Source organism: Acipenser ruthenus, chromosome 3 (genome assembly GCF_902713425.1).
Source record: "Acipenser ruthenus chromosome 3, fAciRut3.2 maternal haplotype, whole genome shotgun sequence".
In the NCBI taxonomy this organism is placed as follows: domain Eukaryota; kingdom Metazoa; phylum Chordata; class Actinopteri; order Acipenseriformes; family Acipenseridae; genus Acipenser; species Acipenser ruthenus.
The window spans coordinates 15406908-15431143 of NC_081191.1; the positions used below are offsets into that span (position 1 = coordinate 15406908).

Sequence of the window (24236 nt, forward strand, 5' to 3'; positions counted from 1 at the left end):
CTAAAATAATAATACAGAATAGATTATAAAAAAGAGAGAGATACTAAAAACATATTTTGGGACAGGGAGGACAGAAACAATTCATTTCAATGTTAAGGTACAGGGATTGTGGAGTAGTGGTTAGGGCTTTGGACTCTTGACTGGAGGGTTATGGGTTCAATCCCAGGTGGAGGACACTACTGCTGTATCCTTGAGCAATGTACTTTACCTAGATTGCTCCAATAAAAACCCAACTGTATAAATGGGTAATTGTATGTAAAAATAATGTAATATTTTGTAACAATTGTAAGTTGCCCTGGATAAGGGCGTCTGCTAAGAAATAAATAATAATAATTCCCATTGTTAATATGGGTGAAGAGCCCTAGTATAGTCTTCACACACAAAAATGTACATAATCAAAACAGTAATCTTGGCACAATTTTTAACATGGAGAATTGTGATAAAATGCTGCAATAATTTAACTATTGGTGGTTGTTTCCATGCAGAAGATGAATTAATTGAGCACCGTATAAATGCAGATTGGACAAATGAAATAAATAGCTACACGTACAGCTTATTAGTAACCAAAGGTGTTACTATCACAATACTATCTTCCTATCACTGTATCTCCTGTTACAAGCTTTAACAACAACCAATCACACCACTGCGTGCAGTGTGCACTGTATGTTTCTTATTTTTTTATTTATTTATTTATTTTAGCTATATCTTGAGTAGGAATCGTGCAATTGCAGGCAAACCTGATTTGGAAATTCCTTTAGCAAAAGGTCTTGTGCCTCGCACTTGATCGTCAAACTATTTTTGAACAACTTTTTTTCTAATTAGGACAATAAATGATCCAGTAGAATTATGTACCGCAGATCCTTATCTCTGTCTAGGGCAGCTTTCGACTATGATTATACAACATTCTCCCAAATATATTCTAGAGCTGTCTAGTCTAGAGAGAGGCTGCTGCTACACGCCTCTTTCCTGGACGCAAAAACAGGAAGTGTCCCTGTGACCCGGAGGTGGTAACGGTTAGGTCGTTGAGTTTGCAAGAGTGAGATTGTTTTGAAATGTGGAAGACGACTGGTGATTGTTTATTTAACGTATAAAACGAAGTAAATAAGCTCGAAAGAAAGGTAGGTTATGGCTGAGTGGGTGTTCAAGGAAAACCGGTACGTTGTGAAGTTTATGCTCACAAATGCAAGCGCTGCAGCAGGGTTCATTGAATCGGCAGTGCAGGAGTTGTTTTAGAATAGGGTGTGTTGGTGGTAATGCAGTAACTAGAAGAACCCAGAAAGCACACAACCTTGGTATGGTTGGCTAACCATCATGGCCAGAGAGCTGGTGTTTGGCCAACCAACCAGTATTGTGTTGACTGCTGAGCGGTGACCGAACGTTGTCCCAACCGAGGGGAACATGCACGAGGCAGAGATATTCCAGACGTTTCAATCGAATTAATCACTAAATGTAAATGCATCAATAACACACATCTTCTGCTGGTAAATTGATTTACGCCGTAAACGTTTACGTTTTATTAAATATATTTAAGTTTCAGGTTTTAATTAAATAATTTGAACCCCGCCGTAATGTACGCACACATTTTAAATATCGTATTATTGACATAATGTGGCCGCTAGTGTTTTGTTTTTTATTAATTATAAGTACCGGTATCTAACTACACACTACGTTTGAGAAATACATTTTGTTACACTATAATTAGCTATATTTTGCAGATTAATTAGTTGGTTATCAAGTGGTTCTTGCAGCGTAGTACAGTATAAAACTTACTATACCACAAAATAACTAATATAACGTCATACATGAGTGGTTCATTCTCTGCTTAATTCACAAAATCAGAGTCATTTAAGTGTCAAGGCAGCTCCAGCAGCCACATGTTTCCCCATTGAATTCTATGTTTCATTTGTCACTCTTTGCTGTCCCTTAATTTCACTAACTTTTCCATCACATTTATTCTAATCTTGTATGTTTGCTTAAATATGAAATATTTAGTTATGGTTACATATTCAATGTCATTTAATATTCATTGATGAAATGCAGTTTAAACAGTATTTCTCATAATTTGTTCTTTTAAAAACTCTCAGAATGAGTGCAGAAGCAGCTGATCGAGAGGCTGTCACTGGCAGCCGCCCTTGCACCCCGCCTCAGACCTCCTGGTTTGAGTTCCTCCTGGATGATACTCTGCTAGAGAGTCACCTACAGAAATTCTCCCCAGGTAAGGTGTCACTTCTGCTGCGTGGCAGGGTTGGAGAGGACAAGCAATGTCCAGTGGTAGCTATATAGTTTTTAATGGATGGGTATAAGACTCCAGTTGCATAGCAGTTTCATCCATTACTGGTTTTACTATGAGTTTAATAACACACGCCTGAGCTTGTTACCTATACATTGTGGCTAATCAATCTCATATTAAAACCTGGAATGGGGGAAACTGCTATGCAATAGGAACCTTCATCCCATCCCTGTTTTTGCACAGTCACACTACATTAGGAGAGTTAATAGCTACTACCTGACTTTATTTTTTTTTCCAGATCCTATGCCAGTTCAGCTGATCACCCAGTTCCTGGAGCAGGCCTCCAAACCCTCCGTGAATGAGCAAAACCAGGTCCAGCCTCCAGCTGATAACCGGAGGAACCGGACCTTAAAGCTTCTGGCTCTTAAAGTGGCCGCCCATTTGAAATGGAATTTGGACGTGCTGGAAAAGGGGTATAGGACGAAGGACTGTTTTTCACTGTGTACAGTTAGAGCATCCACAATAAATGGGCTCCAGTGATATGCTGTCCCATCTCATTCATTAAGATGCCACCGTTTCCTTGAGAAAGCATTCAGCTAAACCTGCATCCAGATCTTGTTTGTTGTTTTATCTTTAAGTGTTAATCAAGCTGCACACTAAATCAGGAAAACTGGAGCAGAAACCTGCAAACCGATGTCAAAGTATCTGTAGTTCAAAGTGCCAACACGCAGGCCTGTAAGCCTTTGTTCCAGGGCAAACAATTTATTTATAGAAGAAAATATATAATTTTTTCTTACTACTTTAGTCGTATTACCATCTTTTTTTTTTTTTTTTTTTTTTATGAATATGGAGCAAACCCAAAATTAAGCAGTCATCACTGTTTATTTTCCTGATTTGTATCGAATAATGTTTCATACCATATGTGAATAGATTTCCATTCCAATTTTATATTGTTTTATAATTTAATGTATGCACCCTTTTTTTTCCTCAGTTTGTCCATCGCAGTGCTGAACATGCTTGTAAATGAACTGCTGTGTGTCAGTAAAGTACCTCCTGGAGTTAAGCATGTGGATTTGGACCTCTCTACCTTGCCTCCCACGACTGCTATGGCTGTGCTTGTGTACAATAGATGGTAAGATGTACTGATTTATTGATGTTTTCACCAGTAATAGGGAAATGCATTTCTAATGTCTTGTTTTTTACAGGGCTATTCGGACTACAGTTCAGAGCAGTTTTCCTATAAAGCAGGCCAAACCAGGACCTCATCAGATGAACATGTATGTTTTAGTCCTTGTACTCTTTATTTAGCATTTCCTACACTTTAACTGGCTAGTGCAATTTTTTAATTTAGCATTTATTGATGTGTTTCCATGCTTTTTATAATACCAGTTTTTCTTTTTTACTTCTTTTGTAGGTTAAATCATGTACAGCAAGAAAAAGAATTAACAGAAAACATTTTAAAAGTGGTGAGTAAGATTTAAACATCGTCAGAATGAAATGCTTGTGAATGGAATGTGAATATTTTTTAAAGTTGTGAACTGTAGGAAAATGCCATTTATAATTGCATTACAATCTGAATATAACCCAGATCTTTGTGTGCTCTCCCCCTGTCCACAACAAAGATCTGAAGGGAATGTCCTCCACTGCAGGCTGTTCTCTTCAGATCTGGGAGGAATCCACAACATTCTGATTATACATTGGTTCTAGACCAGTTCTTGTGGAACCATATAAAGGCAGACTATTCTGACATGTTCTTTGTCTGTGCAGTTGCTTAGAATTCTGTTTTTACGTTCTTCATCAAGTTATCAATTTGTTTTAGTTTGAAAACCTGACGACTGTGGTTATTCCTTCAGCTTAAAGAGCAGGCAGACGACTTCATCATGGTCCTAGAGGGTGTGCTGGGTATAAAGAAGGACTTCTATGTTCACACAATGAGGACCCTGGATCTCCTGGCAGCTGAACCCTGCACTGCAAATGGGGAGACAGAGTGTTCAACTGCAGGGCTGAGAATAAGTGCAGATGAGCTGCACTGTCAGGTATACCACAGCAACCACCTGTAATGTTCATAACATGCTACAGTTCATTTCCTGTATTTCTGTATTCTTAGACAGACTCATTTATAACTGATTAAACTATTACCCAGTATGTGGTGTAGTATTGTATATTAATAGTATTACAAAGAATGTACTAAGCGTGCGGTATGCAGTGGAGAGCATATGACCCTTGAGTTATTACACTGCTCCCTCACTGTACCAAGGAACAGGTTATAAGGCAGTATGGGCATGGCTACCATAATAGCAGTTGTTTTATCATTACACCAAAGGCGCAGTCCCATTACCTATGGCTCCCTACTATAGCATTACAGTGGGAGCACAGTAATACAATAGCTGGTTCTGTTTATTGATTAATGTATTGCACACCTCACTGTAAGTTAGATTAAAATAGCCCTTATATGATGTCTGTGCTGGGTGTCAGTAACACTTCTATTCCTCTTAGGTTCGCTATGACTTGGGTACAGTCTTCTTTCAGCAAGGCTGCACAAATCCACCCTGTTATGAAAAGGCCAGGGAGCATTTCTTAAAAACCAGAGAGCTGCTTTCCAAGGTATTTCTAAAACTCAATAATAATGCAGTGGCCAAAAAATATCAACACCCATCTGAACAACGTTGTAAAGCACGTGTTTCTACTGGTAGAAGTAGTTAATTAAATTAAAAAAAGACTTAATTCATTTCAAAATGAGTGGGTCTTGTTAGTCTTTGAAGTATAAGTTCATGTCAATTGAAACGAGTTCTATGATCACAATGACAATCCCTTTGGGGTCTGGTCTGTATCATGAAAGCATGAATAGGTTCTGCTCAGTTAATAATCCTGACCGTGAAAGTGGCCTTTGATTTAAAAACAGACAGCATACAGTGGATGATATCGGTGCAGCCGTATGCACTGAATGCTTATCTAAACATGTTTGTCTTCATGTTTATGTGACTGTTGCCCATTCTCTTCTAGCTTGGTGATGGTGCAGTGCATTGTCGAATTGATGAGAAGAGGTTAGCAGGTTACTGCCAGGCATGTGGGGTCCTGACCGGATCGTCTGATGTCAGCGATATGCAGTCAACTCCATTCACCCAGATTCACAACTTCATCAGATCAGGAAATTATAAGGTGGGAAGTTCAATCTGATGTGGACATTTTAAACAGATAACAGCTTTTATAAATAATGCCTTGTGCTTTATTAGTCAATTTAGTCATTAAGGACATATGCAAAAACATCTTTATTGGTAATGGGATTTTTATTTTTTTTTGTTCATACTTAGCTTTGTTATAGTGTAGAGCATTTTTTTGTTTTGTTTATATAAAAGAACTGTCAAACACAAGCCACAAACATTCGTTAGCTGTTTGTGATAACTTTTTGATACATTTGTTTTTCAACACTCCACTAGGGGCTCATTGAGATTTTTCTTGAAGACAACCTGGCCCTCAGTCTACCAAATCACTTCAGGCAGTCAGTTTTAAGAGAGTTCTTCCAGAAAGCTGAGCAAGGGTGAGTGTTCAATCCGAGAGTGACGTGGAGTGTTTAGTATGCCTGTATCTAATATGATAGCCATCTCGATTAATATTGGGACTTGCATCTAACCTGGATTTACCCAAGTACAAAGAAAGGGTAATACTTTCAGCAAGCAGCATATTAATAAAAACAGGACATGGTAGCAGTGACAAACCTAATCTTCTTACAAAATGTTGGTCAAAGGCAATGGAGTATATAAATACCAAACATCACCCAGTAGATTAATGATTTAGCTGTGCAAAAATATATTATGAACTTCCTGGTGTAGATGCATATTGTTTTAACTTACATGAACAGCAATAAGGGAATGGCCAAAGGATAAGGCGTTACACTACTGGAAGAAGCAGCTGTTTTATATACACTCAAATACAAACTGTAAAAAAAAAAAAAAAAAAAAAAAAAAGATTTATAGTCAAGATTTTTGTGTAATAAAATAATTTTGAATTTTTTTTAACATTGTGTTTAACAAGCCATTAAGAAGGCTAAGAGCTTGGGCCAAGCCCAGACACAGTGAACAACCATTTACTGTGATTACTTGCCAGTCGTTATATTTTCGTATGTGCAATTACATTGAACTCTGGATTATTATCATGCTTGCCTAGGAACAAAGCCCTGAATGAAGTGTGTTATAAGATTTGTGCCTGCAATGCAGTGCGTGATGTCCTGGAAGGTCAAGTCATCAGTGTCCAATTCAGGCAGCTGCTACTGAAACCAACAAAAGAGAAGATTGACTTTCTTCTGGAGGTAAGGGCTGTGTGTTTGCTCTAAACACAATGACATCTTCTGGACACAAGCTTAAGTATTTAACTGGTTGACGGTGACTGTTTAAACATACAGCACATATCAGTTCGAATTATACAGGTTTAAAAGGCTGTCCATAAGATGTTGCAACCTGGACCACGTTAGCCACCAGATTTTTAAGGATATCCATTCTAAAAATAGGAGTTTGATTAGAAATCCAGGGGTATGTCCTGGTGCCATAAAATGTTTAAAGCTACCTATGGCTTTTCCCTGTGAGGTATAGGTTGATCAATTGGGCTACTTGTATAATAAGAACAAATGCTCATTTTATGATAGACTATTTTTGTTAACAGACAAAAAAAAATGAGAGACGGAGTATTCATACCAACTGTAAAACACACTTATTCTTCATTCAAGAACCACTTGGTGAACCACAGTGACTTGTGTTTTTGGTCTTGTATCACAACACAATATAAATATGACACCCCTACGCGGAACGACACCTTGACACTAGGATGGCTGACACACCCATAACCTCTCAGCCATGTGTATATGGGACATATTCCTTCATTCCTCCTAAGCATTGCCAGTAGCTAAGATTCTGTGACTGTCGGTGGGGATCACCTGCATATTCAGAGATATTGGAGTGCTTCTTGAAGGGTAAATGCGGTTTCTTATCTAATGTACTGTGTGAATCGCTAGCCTTCGGTTTGGATTATATTAACTTGAGCTTTGTTTTGAAATGTGGTGTTCTGAATTTAAGCTGTTTTTTGCTTTTTTTTTTATATGTAGGTGTGCACAAGGTCATTAAAAATGGAGCATATTTCAGACTTTTCAAAAAGAAACATGGCAGCCTTTTTAAAGTAAGTGTGAGCCGTGACAGATGTGTAACGTAGTTGGTCACTTATTTTATAAATAAAAACATTGCAAAGGCTGCTATTGCTCAGTGTAAAACCACTGTTTCATAGAGAGAAAATACTTTTGATGAAAATGTATTTGTTTTCAGAGTTATTTAGAATTTATAAGGTAGTTTACCATGACATTTTGTGATAAATTATTTAGTTTGTCCAAGACAGAAAATGGTAATGCTACTACTGATGTGTTTTTTTCACACAGTACTATGTCTCTCGTGTGTTTCACAAAGCCCAGACTCTCTCATTATGTACTGGTCAGCATTGTTTTATTATTAAACACTGCATGTGTTTGGCTCAGGAACCTGTGTCAGAGTCTGGAGGACCTGCAGTTTGTCGTCATGATTTCTTCCCATGAGCTCCTAATGGTACTCCTGAAAGATGATGAAAGGAAGGCACTCACTGACCAGATAAGGAAAAGGTCCTCCTGCATCAATCTGTGCACCAAACCGTTGACTTCATTTTATGATATTCCAGGTTAGTAACTTGGCATGGCAGGAAGCACAGAGGCAGTGCAGTCCAGTGGTTATAGTTCAAGGACGGAAATAAGGCGTCCGATTTTGAGGCGAGTTGGGTTTACCTCATCTTAATAATGGCATACCAGCTCAATTTAATGTTCTATTAGGAATGTTTTGCATAATACCCCTTTGCCCTTTCTGCACCTTTAAAGCTGAATTTCTGAAATTAGGTGTTACAAAGAATTGTATATTGTTGACAAATCCCTCTCCCTACTTATTGTCAACCAGGTCTTCAAAGATAATAACTATGTGTTGGTCACTTCATACTTTATTCCTTTTTTATTTTTTTTCAGTTTATAAAAAAAAAAAAACACTTTAATTTTTTGTATGGTAAATGATTTATTGTTTAATTACAGAAAACTATTTTTAATACGAGATTCATATTTATTATAAAATAGAGGTACATTATTTTTTTTTTTCCCCCCCTGGTAAATAGTGGTAATGCAGATTAGATTAGCCTGCCTGCCCTGTGTGTTCATTAAGGGTTGCATTTGCTCCATCACTTGATTATTTGTTTATTTAGTAGACGCCTTTATTCAAGGCGACTTACAGAGACTAGGGTGTGTGAACTATGCATCAGCTGCAGAGTCACTTACAATTACATCTCACCCGAAAGACGGAGCACAAGGAGGTAAAGTGCTCAGGGTCACACAGTGAGTTAGTGGTTGAGGTGGGATTTGAACCGGGGACCTTCTGGTTACAAGCCCTTTATTTTAACCACTGGACCACACAGCCTCCTTCTGGTAGGGGGCTCATGATCAAATCTCTCTCCAGCTCTTTGAGCTGCTTGAGGACAAGTAAGGCCCTTTCCAGCAGAGACTTGACATCCAGGCCTCCTGCTGCTCCATCGATACCCTCAGTTGCATTGTAACTGCAGAACAACCACACTGCCAGAGAGCCCAGGAAATGATCTGGATCCTCAAGTGGATTATTCTTCAGTGCCATGACTTGTTCCAGACACTGCAAGGCTGTTTTCAAGTTCTCTTTTCCAGCCAGAAACAGGTGCTCCACCTGTGCCACTGGATCTGAAATCTGAAGGATCCAGTGATGCAGAAACATGTCTCCACTTGAGCCGAGGAAAGCCTCTGAAGTGCCCACCACAGCAGACTTCGGGATTTCTTCTTCCAGATCTGTGATGTTGACGTTCTCAACACTAACACTGGATAGAGACTGAAACTGGGACACATCCTGAGCCGAGAAGGACTTCTTCGGGAGCTTGTTCTGGTAATCGAGGCTGTGCAACTCATTGCTGATCACCAAAAAGTCGTCATCCTCCTCGCGCGCGTGCTATCAGGGTCAAATTAAGTTCTTGGATACCCACATCTTTAAAGGGTGACAGAATAGAATGAGCTGATGTGTATTTTCCTCTAGCAGTACCAGCCCGGAGAGAGGTCCATGCTGTATTGTGTACAGGTGGCTGCTCTACAGCTTCAAAGAGGAGTAGGAAGGAGGGGGCAGAGGAGGTTCTTGCATAACTCAAAGGCTGAATAGTGTTCAGCCGCCGTGAATAGGAATCAAGGAAGTCCAAGGCAGGAGGCACTGAAGCACAGCTCGCGTAGTCTATTGTCTGCACTACACGTTGGGAAACTTTTCTTTGTGTCAGAGTCTTCTGGCTCTGAATCTGTCCACAAACTGTAATTCCAGAGGTCTATCTTGTTAGATATATGCATCAGGATGTTGTTCTCCTGCTCAATCAGACAGGATGCCCTCCTCGGGTAATATAAAGTAACAGGCAGGAGCACAGGCCCCTACAACCTGCAACTACAGTCCTGCAGCTAATCTGACTGACTTCACCTGAAATGTGAGAACTGCCACACAAAAAAAGCCTTAAACTTCATACGAGTACAGGACCACATTGTTGATGGAATTCTCTGAGAGCTGAGAGACAAAATGGAATCATTCTGAAAATTCCAATCTTTTTCCTTCTAGAACACTATCTGTGTTGAACAATGGACTAGGTTACCAGGTGATCTGCACATTGAAAGAAAACAAGTTATGATGTATTCATAATGTTTTTTAAATGGATTACTAATGATACCAATCAATACTTGAGTTGTTCAAAATTCTGAGGGTTTAGTAATGTGTGACTGGCGACTGACCTGAGACTACCAGAACTTGTATCACTGGAGACATAAGAAGATAAAAGGACATACTACTGTAGTTAATAAGGCTGTAATCCCATTGAGACACATAAACCAGGAGAGCTCTTTATCAGTGTCACCAGAACCGTACCATAATTACTTCTATTCAGCACCTGATTGGCTGAGACGATCAAATAGGTTTATAATATCAGAATTTAAGATAAGAAAGGCAGTATCTAATAAATAAACTTGTATTAAACTAACATCCCTTTGTTTTTGTAGCATCAGCAAGTGTTAACATAGGTCAGTTGGAGCATCAGTTGATCCTCTCGGTAGATCCTTGGAGGATTCGGCAGATTTTGATTGAGTTGCACGGCATGACTGAGCGGCAGTTCTGGAGAGTTTCCAGTAAGGTAAAAAAAAACAAACAAACACGTACTAACTGTTAATTTATTAAAAATACCTATTCCCAATGAACCTTGATTCAGTAAAGATCCCACTGGGAACAAAAATAAATAAAAAATCAAGATGAATCTGTTACATTTGAATCTAATTATATATTTTTCATGTAGTACAAATACAGTACAATAATTTATTTTGTTACACAAAGTTTTAATGTTTCATCTATTAAATATGGATTTACAGCCTTATGAATCATAAAGATTCTGTGTACTATACCGTTCTTGATATTGTGAACATCTGGTAACAGCTTATTTAACTTTTAACATACTACTTCTGTTAAAAGGTTAATAACCATATTCTGAAGTGTGATTTTATTTCATTGAACTATTAAACTGCATAGTATGTTTTGCCCAAAACCATCAAAAGAATTCTAATATCTGCTCCTATTGTACAAGATCATTAAGTGTCGTAACGAATTACTCTACATACTAAAACAATCTGTTCAGGATAAAGATGCTTTAAAAAAAAAAAAACACAATGCAATTAACAACTTGTTTTAAGTGTTTGTTCCTAAAACAAAAATAATTGTACTGTTTATATGTCTGGCGGCAAGACAATTGGGTTAATGCTCAGTGGGAGATCATTTATCCCCCCAGGAGTTTAATAGTGCTGTGAACCACGCAGACAATAGGAGCATTGATGATGTGAGGGAGAAACTACAACCCCTGTCAATAGTCAGCCTAGCTGTCCACTTTCCCTGTTGAATAACAGCATTTTACTACAACTACCACTAGATGACAACACTATCAACTTTATGTAACTGAAATGGGGCTGCAATAAGGAGAGTAATGCCTTTTTCACTCGTAGAGAAAGAGAGAGCAGTTCAAAAACAGCAAACCACTCCATCCAAGGAGAATCAGGATCCAACAGCATATTCATCGATCACTAGAAGTAATTGATAACCTGAAAACTCACTATTTTAATACTTCACTACGCTTCACCTTCCGACTTCTTGTGTGTGTTGGGAAGGGGTATAACTGCAGTGTACAAAAACAATTTGTGTAGAAAGAAAGAAATGATTTTTTTATTACAGTTGCAGTCAAAGGTTTTGGCACCCTATGCCTATTATACCATAATTCAAGTAAACTTTACCACTTTAATAGAACAAAATACACAATTGTTGTGTATTGACACCTTTGCTTTAGTATTTTGTGTGTCCTCCTTTTACTTTTATTACGAGAAATGATAATTTGGGGTATACAGGTTTTATTCACTGCAGGAGGATGTTCCAGTAAATCAGTGAATTTATCTGTACCAGCGACGATTAAAATACTTGCAGATTTAAAATATATATATATATATACCATGATGACAGACGACAATCACTCAAGAAATGTACAGCAGCGTTATGAAAACTGATACATAAATAAACACTGCGATGCGTGCGCGCGATGTATTCGTGTGCGTTCCTTGGCCATAGAAATTGTAAAAAAAAAAAGTTGTCAATAAGCGGCAGACGGTTGCTAATATCTGAAATCCATTAATATTAAAGCCTATGGGATGCGATTTGGTTGGTGTGAAAATGTTGTTATTAACCGAAAGTTGTCTTTATCAGGGTTGCTAATAACCAGCATCTACTGTATATGTGTATATGTATTCACACAGTATAATGTCAAGTGTATATAGGGTTATGCATTTACATGTTGTTGTGTTGTTTTTTTTTTGTTGTTTTTTTTAATTCTTTTTCTTTCTACTAGTGGGAAGTTCCATCAGATTACAGCAGTGTAATTTTGGGCATTAAGGATTACCTGACCAGGGATTTGGTTTACATTCTCATGGCTAAGGGTTTACACTGCATCGCAATCAAGGTCAGCTGTTGGTTTGTTACATTTCTTTACAGGATCTTTAATTTCGTTTTAGTCCTCTTCGAGTACTTGACCTGCTGTATCCATCAGGCATGTATATGTTTGTGTTTTATGAGCATCAAAGACTGTCTAACCAGGTAATACTGTGTTTTTTTAAATGGTATTTTTACCATCCATCAACGCTAGATACAGGTATCGGACAGATCGCCTTTAACTTCACATTTCACATCACCAGATGATCCTACAGTACATTAAAATGCAACTGCTTTCAATATATATATGCACATTTGATGTTAGGTCAGAAGTCTCTGATGAAACCTTGCCATATGTTCTAATACAAATGTAGTATTAGTGTTCGCCCCGGTATCGCATATTTGTGAATGTCCAGGTCTTGATTATGTCATGGAAAGTTACAGCTGTTTAAATCCCTGTGCGGAAGCAAGCACAGTACTGCAATTCAGGGTTTATTTTTAGAAAAAAAAAACAATGTCAACATATCCAAATGCTTTGCTGTTAATAGCCATTTTTTGTATCAGTGTGTTGCCAGAATATGTCCTGCCAAGCTAGAGGCAAGATGTGGTAGAATTTAGAATCTGATACTGTATATGCCTATACTATTTAGATGCCAAGTTTCGTCCTGTAACAGGTTTTGGAAACCGGTGTATGAATGAAAAGAAAACATTTAAAAATATATCTAGTAAAGCAATTTGAATTTATAGAAAAGGAAATTGAAGCACTACAGTTTTAGAACCACAGGCATTGATTTTTAAGTAGGATAAAGAAAAAAAAAAATATGATTCTGCATGAGTAAATGTATAATACATTTTAATTTGCTTAGAAATCCTAATACAAAACTATCAATTAAATAAATAGGTCAGCTATTTGCTAAAAGTAAGCCTATGAGCCCCAGATAACACTTTTACTCATCTGATCCAGGCTGGAAAGTGTGTGATGATTTATTTACCAATATTTATTTTTGCTTACATTGTTCTGCTTTTTAATTTTAACATTGTATAGGGAAAAACAAAAACGTTATAAATTGTAAGCTGAAAGTTACCCCAACTAACATTCTAGAGCGAAGACCTAATCAGTAGCTGATATAGCAAGGAAGAACAGTGTCAGATTAGTTTTGATTTCTCAATTTATAAAATGTAATGGTGCGCATACAAACGAAATGCATCTTTTGAATAGTGTGTGTTTTGTCCCCTATAGGACTTTGTGCACGCCCGGCAGTTGTTTTCTGCCTGTCTTGAGTTGGTTACAGAGTTTTCCCCGAGACTGCGGCAGGTAATGCTGAATGAAATGTTACTTCTGGACATCAGCGTGCATGAAGCTGGCGCTGGGAGCAGCAGGGAGCGCCCTCCTCCTGACCTTGTGAGCAGGGTCAGGGGATACCTGGAGATGAGGATTCACGGTAAGAAAACACTGGGGAAGACCACGATTGTATGTAGGTAACATATAGTTGTCATATGGTTGGTGACTTCTGAAAAATAATAGCTGTTCATGTTTGTGTAACAGCAAACAGTGGGCCTCTCTTAGTTACCTGCTTTTGGTTACTGATTGAGATTTAAAAATAATTTCAGTAGATAAGGACAAACCCCCACAACACAGAAATGTGAATAATCATTTTATTGATGATTATGCGATGTACAGAATGAATACTTTCCTCAAACCCACTTGGTTTGCAGGTTCATATCTGGCCTGCTGGACAAGGCAGTAGACCCCCCATACCAGATGGTATTAGCAGATCATTTTCAATACATGTGTAACACAATTGAGATGATTATTGCATTTCCTTTTTTCTGTGAAATTCAATTCCTATTAAAACTAGGGCTGCTCCGATTAACAGATTAATCGGACCGATTTAATCAGCTAGAGTTGATCACAGAATAATTGCTTTTACAATTTAATCGTGCAGAATTTTATTTTTTTATATAAAATAAAGTCAATCAATAGAACGGGTCAGCAACCTCAACGTAACCAGGGGCCACTGTGGCGGTCCACGAAATGGCTTGTGGGTCGCCACCGACAAAACTGGACAATTTTAAACTCCCATTATCAGGCTGTAATACCTACACAATACCAACGTACTTGCAGAAACACACTGGGCAAAGCATGGAGTACAGTTATACTGTATTTATTTTAAAAAATGGAAATCTTTGAACAAAGGCATTACCGCTGTATCGCTGCTATTGTCTTTTCAGTCAATAATATTAAAACACACAATTCAAACAGTGCTTAACACTAATCTGTGCAACAGCAAAGATAAATAACTATTTAAATGGGTTTCATTTACATTTACTAGCTGACTATTACAGTGGCTCTCAAAAGTATTCACCCCCCTTGGACTTTTCCACATTTTATTGTGTTACAACATGGAGTCAAAATGGATTTAATTAGGAGTTTTTGCCGCTGATCAACACAAAAAAGTCCATAATGTCAAAGTGAAAAATAAAATCTACAAATTGTTCTAAATTAATTACAAATACAAAACAGAAAATAATTGATTGCATAAGTATTCACCCCCTTGAGTCAATATTTGGTAGAGGCACCTTTGGCAGCAATTACAGCCATGAGTCTATTTGGATAAATCTCTACCAGCTTTGCACATCTGGACACTGCAATTTTTGCCCATTCTTCTTTGCAAAATTGCTCAAGCTCCGTCAAGTTGGATGGGGACCTTTGGTGAACAGCAATTTTCAACTCTTTCCACATATTCTCAATTGGATTGAGGTCCGGGCTTTGACTGGGCCACTCCAGGACATTGACCTTTTTGTTTTTAAGCACGCCAGTGTGGCTTTGGCTGTATGTTTGGGGTCATGGTCGTGCTGGAAGATAAATCTTCTCCCAAGTCCCAGGTCTCTTGCAGACTTCAGCAGGTTTTCCTCCAGGATTTCTCTGTACTTTGCTGCATCCATTTTGCCATCTATCTTCACAAGCTTTCCAGGCCCTGACGCAGAGAAGCATCCCCATAGCATGATGCTGCCACCACCATGCTTCACGGTAGGGATGGTGTTCTCGGGATGATGTGCGGTGTTAGGCTTGCGCCAAACATAGCGCTTCGCGTTGAGGCCAAAAAGCTCTATTTTGGTCTCCTAAAACCATAGAATCTTCTTCCACTTGGTCTCAGAGTCTCCCACATGCCTTCTGGCAAACTCTAGCCGAGATTTGATGTGGGTTTTTTTCAACAATGGCTTTTTTTTTGCCACTCTCCCATAAAGGCCAGTTTTGTGAAGCACCCAGGCTATTGTTGCTGTATGCACAATGTCTCCCACCTCAGCCGTGGAAGACTGTAACTCCTTTAAAGTTGCCGTAGGCCTCTTGGTATCCTCCCTGACTAGTACCCTTCTCGCCCGGATACTCCGTTTTTGAGGACGGCCTGTTCTAGACAGATTCACAGTTGTGCCATATTCTCTCAATTTCTTAATAATGGACTTTACTGTGCTCCGGGGGATATTCAATGCCTTGGAAATGGTCTTATATCCTACCCCTGATTGGTGCTTTTGAAGAACCTTATTCCGGATTTGCTTTGAATGTTCCTTCGTCTTCATGATGTAGTTTTTGTTAGGAAATGTACTAACCAACTGTGGGACCTCCCAGAGACCGGTGTATTTAACACACCTGTTGTAACACAATAAAATGTGGAAAAGTCCAAGGTGGGGTGAATACTTTAGAGAGCCATTATACTTCTGTCTTTCTCAAAGAAAAAAAAACTCCAACGAAAAATGTTGCGCAAATAGTATTTTAAAGGTATGTGGATTCCCACCAAAAGCAGCCATAACACGAGTGCAGGTTTAATCTATTCCCATTTAACATTCCATGTGGTTATTAAATTCTACGTTTTGCTCGCAGCAAGGGAAAAAAACATTTCTCTAACAAATTAAAACAAACAATTTATTTAAATTGGCCAACTTTTTTTTTCTTCACTATTTCCGATGGTAATTGACTGATGAAGTGTGCTGAGCAGAAGTACATTTTATGATGGCTGGCTTGCATTTGTAAATGGTTCTAATTACAGCTAAACACATTACGGACTGGTAAATAAAAATAATAGTGTAGAATACTGTTCTGTATAATCAAATGCAATTGTTTTCTGTGTGGCCGTCAATGTGACTGCTCCTGGGGCTTTTAGGTATAATGTAATATGTCTCCTTTATTTCTGCACTCCCGCGTTTGATGCGTTGTGAGAATATGTAATACATACGGACAGAAAGGTACATGAACGTGCAGCCCCATATGTGTTACACAAGTGGAGAAAATTTAATTTTAACCAAAAACTGCCAAAATGACTGCCGTGGTGCTTCTAGTGTTAAGAGCATAAGAACATTACAACATAAGAACGTTTACAAACAAGAGGAGGCCATTCGGCCCATCTTGCTCGTTTGGTTGTTAGCTTATTGATCCCAAAATCTCATCAAGCAGCTTCTTGAAGGATCCCAGGGTGTCAGCTTCAACATTTTTACTGGGGAGTTGGTTCCAGTCCCTCACCAGGGGGTGTGACTCGTTATATATTCCACACAATCACTTAACTTCCCGTTCATTGTTCTCTTTCGCAGATATTCCACTTCGCCAGGTTGTAGGAGAGGAGGGAGTTGCATTCATGTTGAACTGGAGAGAGAATGAATATCTAACTCTGCAGGTTCCAACATCCCTTGTACACAAAAACCCATATGTGAAGGTAAGGGCTTCAGGTGGAAAAAAATACATCTAGATGCAGAAATCTCTTCTGCTGTCAGCTATATGAAGACATACTTAGAAGCAAGATTCAATACATGGTCAGTTTACACATTCGGATTGTGAGATATATCAATTTACTTATATTTTTATAAATGTGACCTATAATGAATTTCTGCTGTCAAAACTCAAATATCTAATATGTTGTTTTTCTGTACAGTATATAGTCATTTGTACAGTTTTAAAATAAGTTTTATTAACCACAAAAAACTACTTGTGTTATTCTAGTGACTTTGACGATGAATGTCTGTTTCTAACTGTACTTTTTTAAAATTATTATTATTATTATTTTTGTTATTATTATTATTATTATTATTATTATTGTCATGGTTGATAGGCTTCAGGAACAGATTAGGTCAAATTATTGTGTAGACTCAAATCAACCCAAGAAAGTTACATTTAAGAATAAAAAATAGAAACAAGAAAACAAAACGTTAAACGGAAGGTTGGTTATGTATACAAGGGTAACATTATTATTTAATATTTCCTACCTGCACCTCATCAAATTGCATTTTGACAATTGCTGTCTGTTTGCTTCTCTCCACTAAGTGTTTTGTTTGGGTGGGATTGTACTGGGAACCAAGTTTAACCACAAAGAAAGGATCTCTGATAAACTGTGTCAAATGCAGACATGAAAGATAAGAGCTAACAAATCAGTTTGAGAAGGATACAAAAGTATTTCCCAAAATTAAAATAAACAGTTTCCAGTGGGGAAGGAGCTCGGGAATTCTTAATGTAGTTATCCAGATAAACGTCTTAATCCTGCACAACTTCTTGAAGATGTTTACAGTCTGCATTACTGTACATTTTGTTTGTTTTGCTGCTGTATCGGTTCATTTTTTTTCATACTCTGTCACAGCTGGGTCAGCTTCTGGCTGCCACCTGTAAGGAGCTCCCAGGCCCCAAGGAGAGTCGGAGGACAGCGAAGGATCTTTGGGAAGTGGTTGTTCAAATCTGCAGTCTAACAAGCCAGCATAAACGAGCCAATGATGGACGAGTCAGTCTTATAAAGCAGAGAGAGTCCACACTGGGGATCATGCCCAGGTAAGTTGCATACTGGCACAATATGGTAGGTACATCAGTGCACAGTCATCGCAGTCCTTCATAGCACTAATCAGATATAAGCTTATAGAGAAAGGTACAGATGACGGTTATTTCTTCTGGGGTAAGCAAACTGGTGTCTTGGTCATAACCAATTAATGTTATTTGTTATTATATTATGTTTTTCAGTAAGCAAAAAACATGTTTTTTGTTTTTTAGGAGCAAATTTATAATTTTCATCAGGAAGCTAAGGGTAAGTGGTCAAAGTGTTCAATATAATTTTAAAAGCCTGTTGGCTGGTAATAAATCAATTTCTAATATTAACCAATATGTGCAGTGGAACAATACCATGAGTGTTTAATTCTCTGTCTGCAGTGCAGCTATAAAAAAAAGTCTACTGTACATACATGCAAGGGTGTAGGTTATGATCATGGTACAGCCACTTGATTGGAGGTTGTACCCTTGGAATTGTTTGTCTGATTTTGACTGCTTGTTTTAATGTATAGAAATATTACTGTCTTAGCAGTGGTTCAGGTGAATTGAAGAGTAAGTTGCTTCAAATGTAATGCTCTTTATTTATTCACCTTTCCCTTATGATCATTACAGTCATTCTCAGAATAATCTGGCATTATCTGTGCCTGTAGTATCCTAGTGGCGATCTCCTTTTGATGTGCCGACCTTTCAACTGCTGACCCCATCCTTCTTAATACTATTACCAGAGGGCAAGCAGAGTTGAAAGGTCACTGTATCATGTGATTTCTTTTGAACCAGGGGGTACTTAAAAGGAGCCTTCTACTAGGATACTACTGGCTCAGATAATGCCTGGTGGATTCTGATACAGAGGGGAAAAACCATAAACATTCCTTACTGTATCAACAGAACTAAAGGTTATTTTTCAAGTATTAAATCATTTGCTTTTCATTTGTAGGAACCACTAGTTCTGACGACCCTAATCTCCTTGTTTGTGAGGCTGCATAGCATTGTTCGGGTTTGTATTATACCATCAATATTTGTATTATTCCACTCTGGAGAGAAATATGCCTGTACGTATATTCTCTATGAATCTGATAACACGTGTTCAACATTCTGTGGATCATGAACACCTCTGATATGTTGCCTATTTTAATATTAGCCGAGGGATATGTATTCTGTTTACATACATTGACTATAAAACTCTACATTAGTGAGCAAGTAACACTTGAAAATGATGCTTGCAATCTCCGTATTTTTATTTAACTAAGGATAAATGAATAAAAATCTCTCTTTTCAGGATGACATTGTGAATGAAGTTACTGCCGAACACTTGTCAATTTGGCCAACAACCTTACCTAAGTAAGCCTTGTTAGGATATTATTTATTGTCTGTACTCGGTCTGAACACCCACATATCTTTCAGACACCAGTGTATTTAGGTTGAGTTCTTCTTAAAGTGCAGTGTGTTTTTTGTAAGCTAAGATTTCTCTTTTTCAGGGGGGAAACTACATTTGTTTCTGGTCACTGATATTATTTCATTTTCAAGTTTCTCTAGCCAGGGTAACAACCTGTTTCAAAGAATGTCCCAGATGCATCAGACATTTATTAAATCATGAGCAGTTTTAGTTTTAAAAACTTAATTTGTTTTATTTATCACTTCCTGAACCCTAACGTTGTTTAGAGAACTGTATCAGCATGTGTGTGTTTGGTTTTTTTTTTTACCCTAATTGTAAGAGGACTGTGCAGCATGTTTGTACACTTTTGCTAATTTGTATTATCCTAATGATAGTCTCCTTGAAAGGAAATATTTATTTTAGCCTCTAACTCACAACAATGACCGTAGCTTGCTAATGAGGGTGTTGATTCTGCGTCCTTGTTCTGCAAAGTGAAAGAATGCCACCGCTTCACTCCTGTGTGGAAATATGCACGGTCCTGCTATCCTTGACCAAGCCCTGCTTGCTTTATTTTCACAGCTTGCAGTCTGTAGATGTGGAAGCTGTTGCTATCACAATGAAGGAGCTGGTCAACTATGCTCTGACTCTGAACCCAAATAACCACTCCTGGCTCATCACCCAGGCTGATATTTATTTTGGTAAGACTTTGTAAATGCATGCTTTGGCTTTGGTTTACCTCACTAAGAGTTGCATGCCTGTAAGGTGGTTTAAAGGCTGTGATTATAATGCATGCATTCTAATTCATGCTTCTGAAAAATGGCAACGATTGTATGTCTGATTTTTTTCTTTTTTTCTTTTTTATTCAGTAACCAATCAGTACTCTGCTGCTCTGCACTTCTACCTTCAAGCTGGTGCTGTGTGTTCAGACTTTTTCAATAAGACTGTACCTCCAGACGTCTACACAGATCAGGTAGTTTGTCTTGCTGTATGTGTCAATTAAAATGCAGTACAGGATAAACAATAAAAGTTATGTGCACACAAGTGAAAATAATTTGGTCAAACCTCAACCTAGATGACATATCTCAGAAACACAATAGCCATGATGGGGAAACTTGAAATGAAGTAGATACAAGGCAAACTAGTGCAATCGCTTTTATTTTAAACTAGAAGTGTGTATGTTACAGCGGCAGAGCACTGCATCTTTAATAAAACGGGAGGTGGCAGGGAAAAGGCACTGCGCCTCCCCTTGAACAGAAGCACACCTCACAGTTTGAGAGCCTCTCTGTTATACCAACAAAAACACACTTGAATTGAGATCAAGAAAATGGGACAGCTTCCTTTTTGAAGACTGCATGTCCAATGCATTCTAGCTGCGGGGGTGGTTTAATTTTTGGGGATGGTTCCTATCATTTGTTTAGAATACCAATGTAAATGTTTCAGTGGTTCAGCTTGAATACCAACTTGTGGGCTTCCAATATATTATCCATTTGCAAGTTTGGCCACTGCATACCAGGGATGGAAATAAGACTCCCATTGCATAGCAGTCTGATCCATTCCTGGTTTTAATGTGAGGTAAATTGAACACCTGAGCTTTTTGCCTATACACTGTAGCAAATCAAGATCACTATAAAACCTGGGATGGCTACAGTATGGAATAGGAGTCTTGCTTCCATCCCTGCATACTGTCTTGTGAATTTTAGGCGATGGAACATTGTCAACATGCATGTTTATTTAACCACCCAGTCATAGTTTCTACTTTCCTTGCAGGTTCTGAAGAGAATGATTAAGTGCTGTTCTCTGTTGAATTGCCACACACAAGTAGGTACCATATTTCTGCAAGCCTTTAAAAGTATATTCATTATTTTAATAATTGATTTTTAAATAAAAATATAACTACATAGCTAACATGTATATATCACTCTTCATAGAGTGTACTGGCAGAATATGTTGTAAACTATTTTACTCAAGCGATATTTTGTGTGGTTTTACTTTCTAATAATAGTCTGGTGGGGTTTTCATTGCTGAGAATTTCAAGTATTTGCTTGTGCTACTTTGCATAAAGTGCTGTCTCTCTTTCTGTTCTGTATAGGTGGCAATACTTTGTCAGTTTCTCAGGGAAGTGGACTATATGACTGCATTTAAGGCCTTACAAGAGCAGAGCAGGTAGGACTGTTATTGGAATCATCTTTATATATATATATATATATATATATATATATATATATATATATATATATATAGACATACTAGTGTACTCCTGCTAATCTGGACCCCAGAAGTCCAAACTGATCCATAGTCCATTTTATCTTCAGGTTGTCGATTTCCACACAGGTGAATGTAATTATTGCTGAAAACAGTGGCAGTATAAGCATCATAGATAAGAGCAGCGCTCCAGATAAGCTGCGTACTAAATATGAGTTACACATGATATTTAAGTTGAATGAGTGAATACACACATCAATTTTGCTGCACAAGCTTCTTGCAGTAGCTAAAGAATGGATCATGTCAGTACAGCTAATTGTAACCTTCCTGGGAATTGCCAGAAACGTGACCAGTAAATACGGGTTTCGATAAAAAAAAAAGGCTAGAAGTAAGGAATACAATATTATCGTTTCTTTATTTGCATTTGTGCAGTATCGGTAGTTTTTAAAATATTTTTGGGGCATTTTTTTGGGGAGGGTGTCTGTCGACTTGGAAAGGGAGAGCACAAGGGACTGAGAAAGGAAGGTTTACAGAAAACAGCTATAAAACAGCCTAGTACTAGTGGATAAGACTCTGTGAATGCAGTAGCTAACTACAGCGAAAGTAGCAACTTCTCAGACTGTAATATTAAAGCAGGACTTCAAAGTTTTTGTACAGTAGTTCAAATTAACATTACAGTAAACATGTAAGGCTCTAGTTAATGCATACCCCATAAGTTAGCATTAAAGTCTGTACTGTATTTATTGGAAATACTTGTGACTTCAAGGTAATGTTGCATTTTACACACCCAGAATAGTTTACAGTGTTTAAATTGGAGGGTAAATTACTCAATGACCCAAAACTCATCTGGAGCGCTGACTAAAAGCATATTCAAGTTACCAAAGATCTATCATACAGTTTTTCATTTTGACTAAATATAAGTTGAGAATCAAAAACATAAAGAACAGACAAATAACCTAAACTGTGTTCAGTTCAAACTGGTTCAGATCAGCGATAAGTCTACTGTACTGTATTTCCCCCTGTATTTCAGTCATGATGCCATGGACTCATTTTATGACTACATCTGGGATGTGACCATTCTGGAGTATCTGACTCGTATCCTTTTCTTATGAAGATCCAGGAGGCAAGATTGTTGTAGCTGTTCTTTCAGAAACCGAATAGTAATAAATGAGAATGCACTTTGCTTCCTGAGTAGTGTATTTAAGAAATGATTTCATTTGGAGTGCAGTGCATTTTCCATTGTTTATTAATAGTTTACGTAAGAATTTGGAACATTTTTACTTCTATAGAAAAGTTTTTCTTTCTTATGCTTTTCATTCTTGGATACTTTAATACATCAAGACATTTTCACTTTTGCCTAACCCTTTTCTGCTGTAGTCTCCATGGTTGTCAGTGATCCACAAGTCATCTCAATATATTGGATTGTGTTAGATTGCCTAAAAGCTTTATAGGTATTATTGTCCCCAGCTAGAGCTGCATATCCCCAGTGACAGGGATGTTGTGCAAGTGGCAGTTCACATGTGTTAATAAAATAAAGTTAATTGGAGCAAACATTTAGCTGTGCCTGGTAGATGCAGCATGTTGTATTTGTTATTACCCACTCACTAGCCTTGTTTGGATTCTAAAAATGCTTTTCTGGCCAAGAAATTAAATTGCCCTGCAGTCATCCCTTCCTTGCTCATGATTTTTAGAAATGTTTTTTTATGAAATATTTCCTTGATGAAAACATAAAAGATATACACCATAAAAGAGGAGAAGCTGAAAAAAGACAAATAGCAGTAAGTATGATTTATATTCTGTTTTTTTAAAGTCAAAGTCTATTTTAATGAATAAAATAATTGTATATTTATGAAACTGTCTAATACTGATTGACACCAGCAGTTTGTGAACATCAAACTATTTTATATGAAACTATTTATAACACACAAGTTAAAGTGATTTGTGTATTTTGTTGCTATCTCATTTATTTTAAAAAATACAGATGTGGTGTAAATAAATGTGCAGTAGTCTCTTAAAATACAGTATTAGGTTTCTAATGTAGACTTTTCTAAGTGTCAGACTATGATGAAGGCCATATGTGGAAGTTTGTCGCCAAATTTTTGGTAAATGTGGCCTCCATTCAATTTCAAATGTAAAAGTAAAACAAATTAATATTGTAATTTACAGACTAAGTATATTATGGTCTGCACAAATAAGTGAACTTATTTCAACACAAATAAGGGTTTGAAAAAATGTAATGCATACATTTTCCTGTGCAAATTAAAAATATTACTGATTTCTGTTTGCCTTTACAGATTATTAGTTTATGCGTTTTAAATGTTTCCACTGAACTTTCTCACAAAATTAAATACTGTTAAGATGTTACTGCTGATTTACTTGGTTATCTTTTTAGATCAAAGCTATTGGGCAAACAGAACTAAATGCCAGTAACCCAGAGGATGTGCTCCAACTTGCTGCCCAGAAAAGGAAGAAGAAATTTCTCCAAGCAATGGCAAAGTTGTACTTCTAGAATTCTTTATCGATTTGGCTACTTGAAGAAATGTGAATAAAAGAACCATTTGTATAGATTTTTAAAAAATCCCA

At 37.5% G+C, this 24236-nt stretch overlaps 1 protein-coding gene across 2 annotated transcripts; it reads left to right on the forward strand.

Moving 5' to 3' along the window:
• The first annotated feature begins 925 nt into the window (after nt 1-925).
• ints8 (integrator complex subunit 8) lies at nt 926-24220 on the forward strand. 2 transcript variants are annotated; one of them, XM_033993195.3, is made up of 28 exons: nt 926-1118; nt 2085-2215; nt 2529-2703; nt 3222-3362; nt 3436-3507; nt 3645-3696; nt 4084-4266; nt 4727-4834; nt 5234-5389; nt 5668-5768; nt 6395-6536; nt 7326-7396; nt 7746-7921; nt 10326-10456; nt 12203-12313; nt 13523-13724; nt 16867-16988; nt 17904-18088; nt 18305-18338; nt 19014-19073; nt 19356-19417; nt 20031-20149; nt 20318-20421; nt 21219-21269; nt 21541-21614; nt 22684-22748; nt 23388-23431; nt 24046-24220. In XM_033993195.3, exons 2-28 carry the CDS (start codon nt 2086-2088, stop codon nt 24160-24162), a joined length of 2988 nt encoding a protein of 995 aa, XP_033849086.1. In that variant the 5' UTR covers nt 926-1118; nt 2085; the 3' UTR covers nt 24163-24220. The 2 variants fall into 2 exon arrangements, with proteins under 2 accessions (XP_033849086.1, XP_058868587.1); XM_059012604.1 differs by lacking the exon at nt 926-1118 and adding an exon at nt 1136-1154.
• The last annotated feature ends 16 nt before the right edge of the window (nt 24221-24236 follow it).

Bases quoted from the DNA above. Each gene is read 5' to 3' on its own strand.
- ints8 (XM_033993195.3), top strand. From the start codon at position 2,086: ATGAGTGCAGAAGCAGCTGATCGAGAGGCTGTCACTGGCAGCCGCCCT. The intron at 4,835-5,233 runs GTATTTCTAAAA...ATTCTCTTCTAG, and splicing joins CCAGAGAGCTGCTTTCCAAG to CTTGGTGATGGTGCAGTGCA. The intron at 20,150-20,317 runs GTAAGACTTTGT...TTTTTTATTCAG, and splicing joins CCAGGCTGATATTTATTTTG to TAACCAATCAGTACTCTGCT.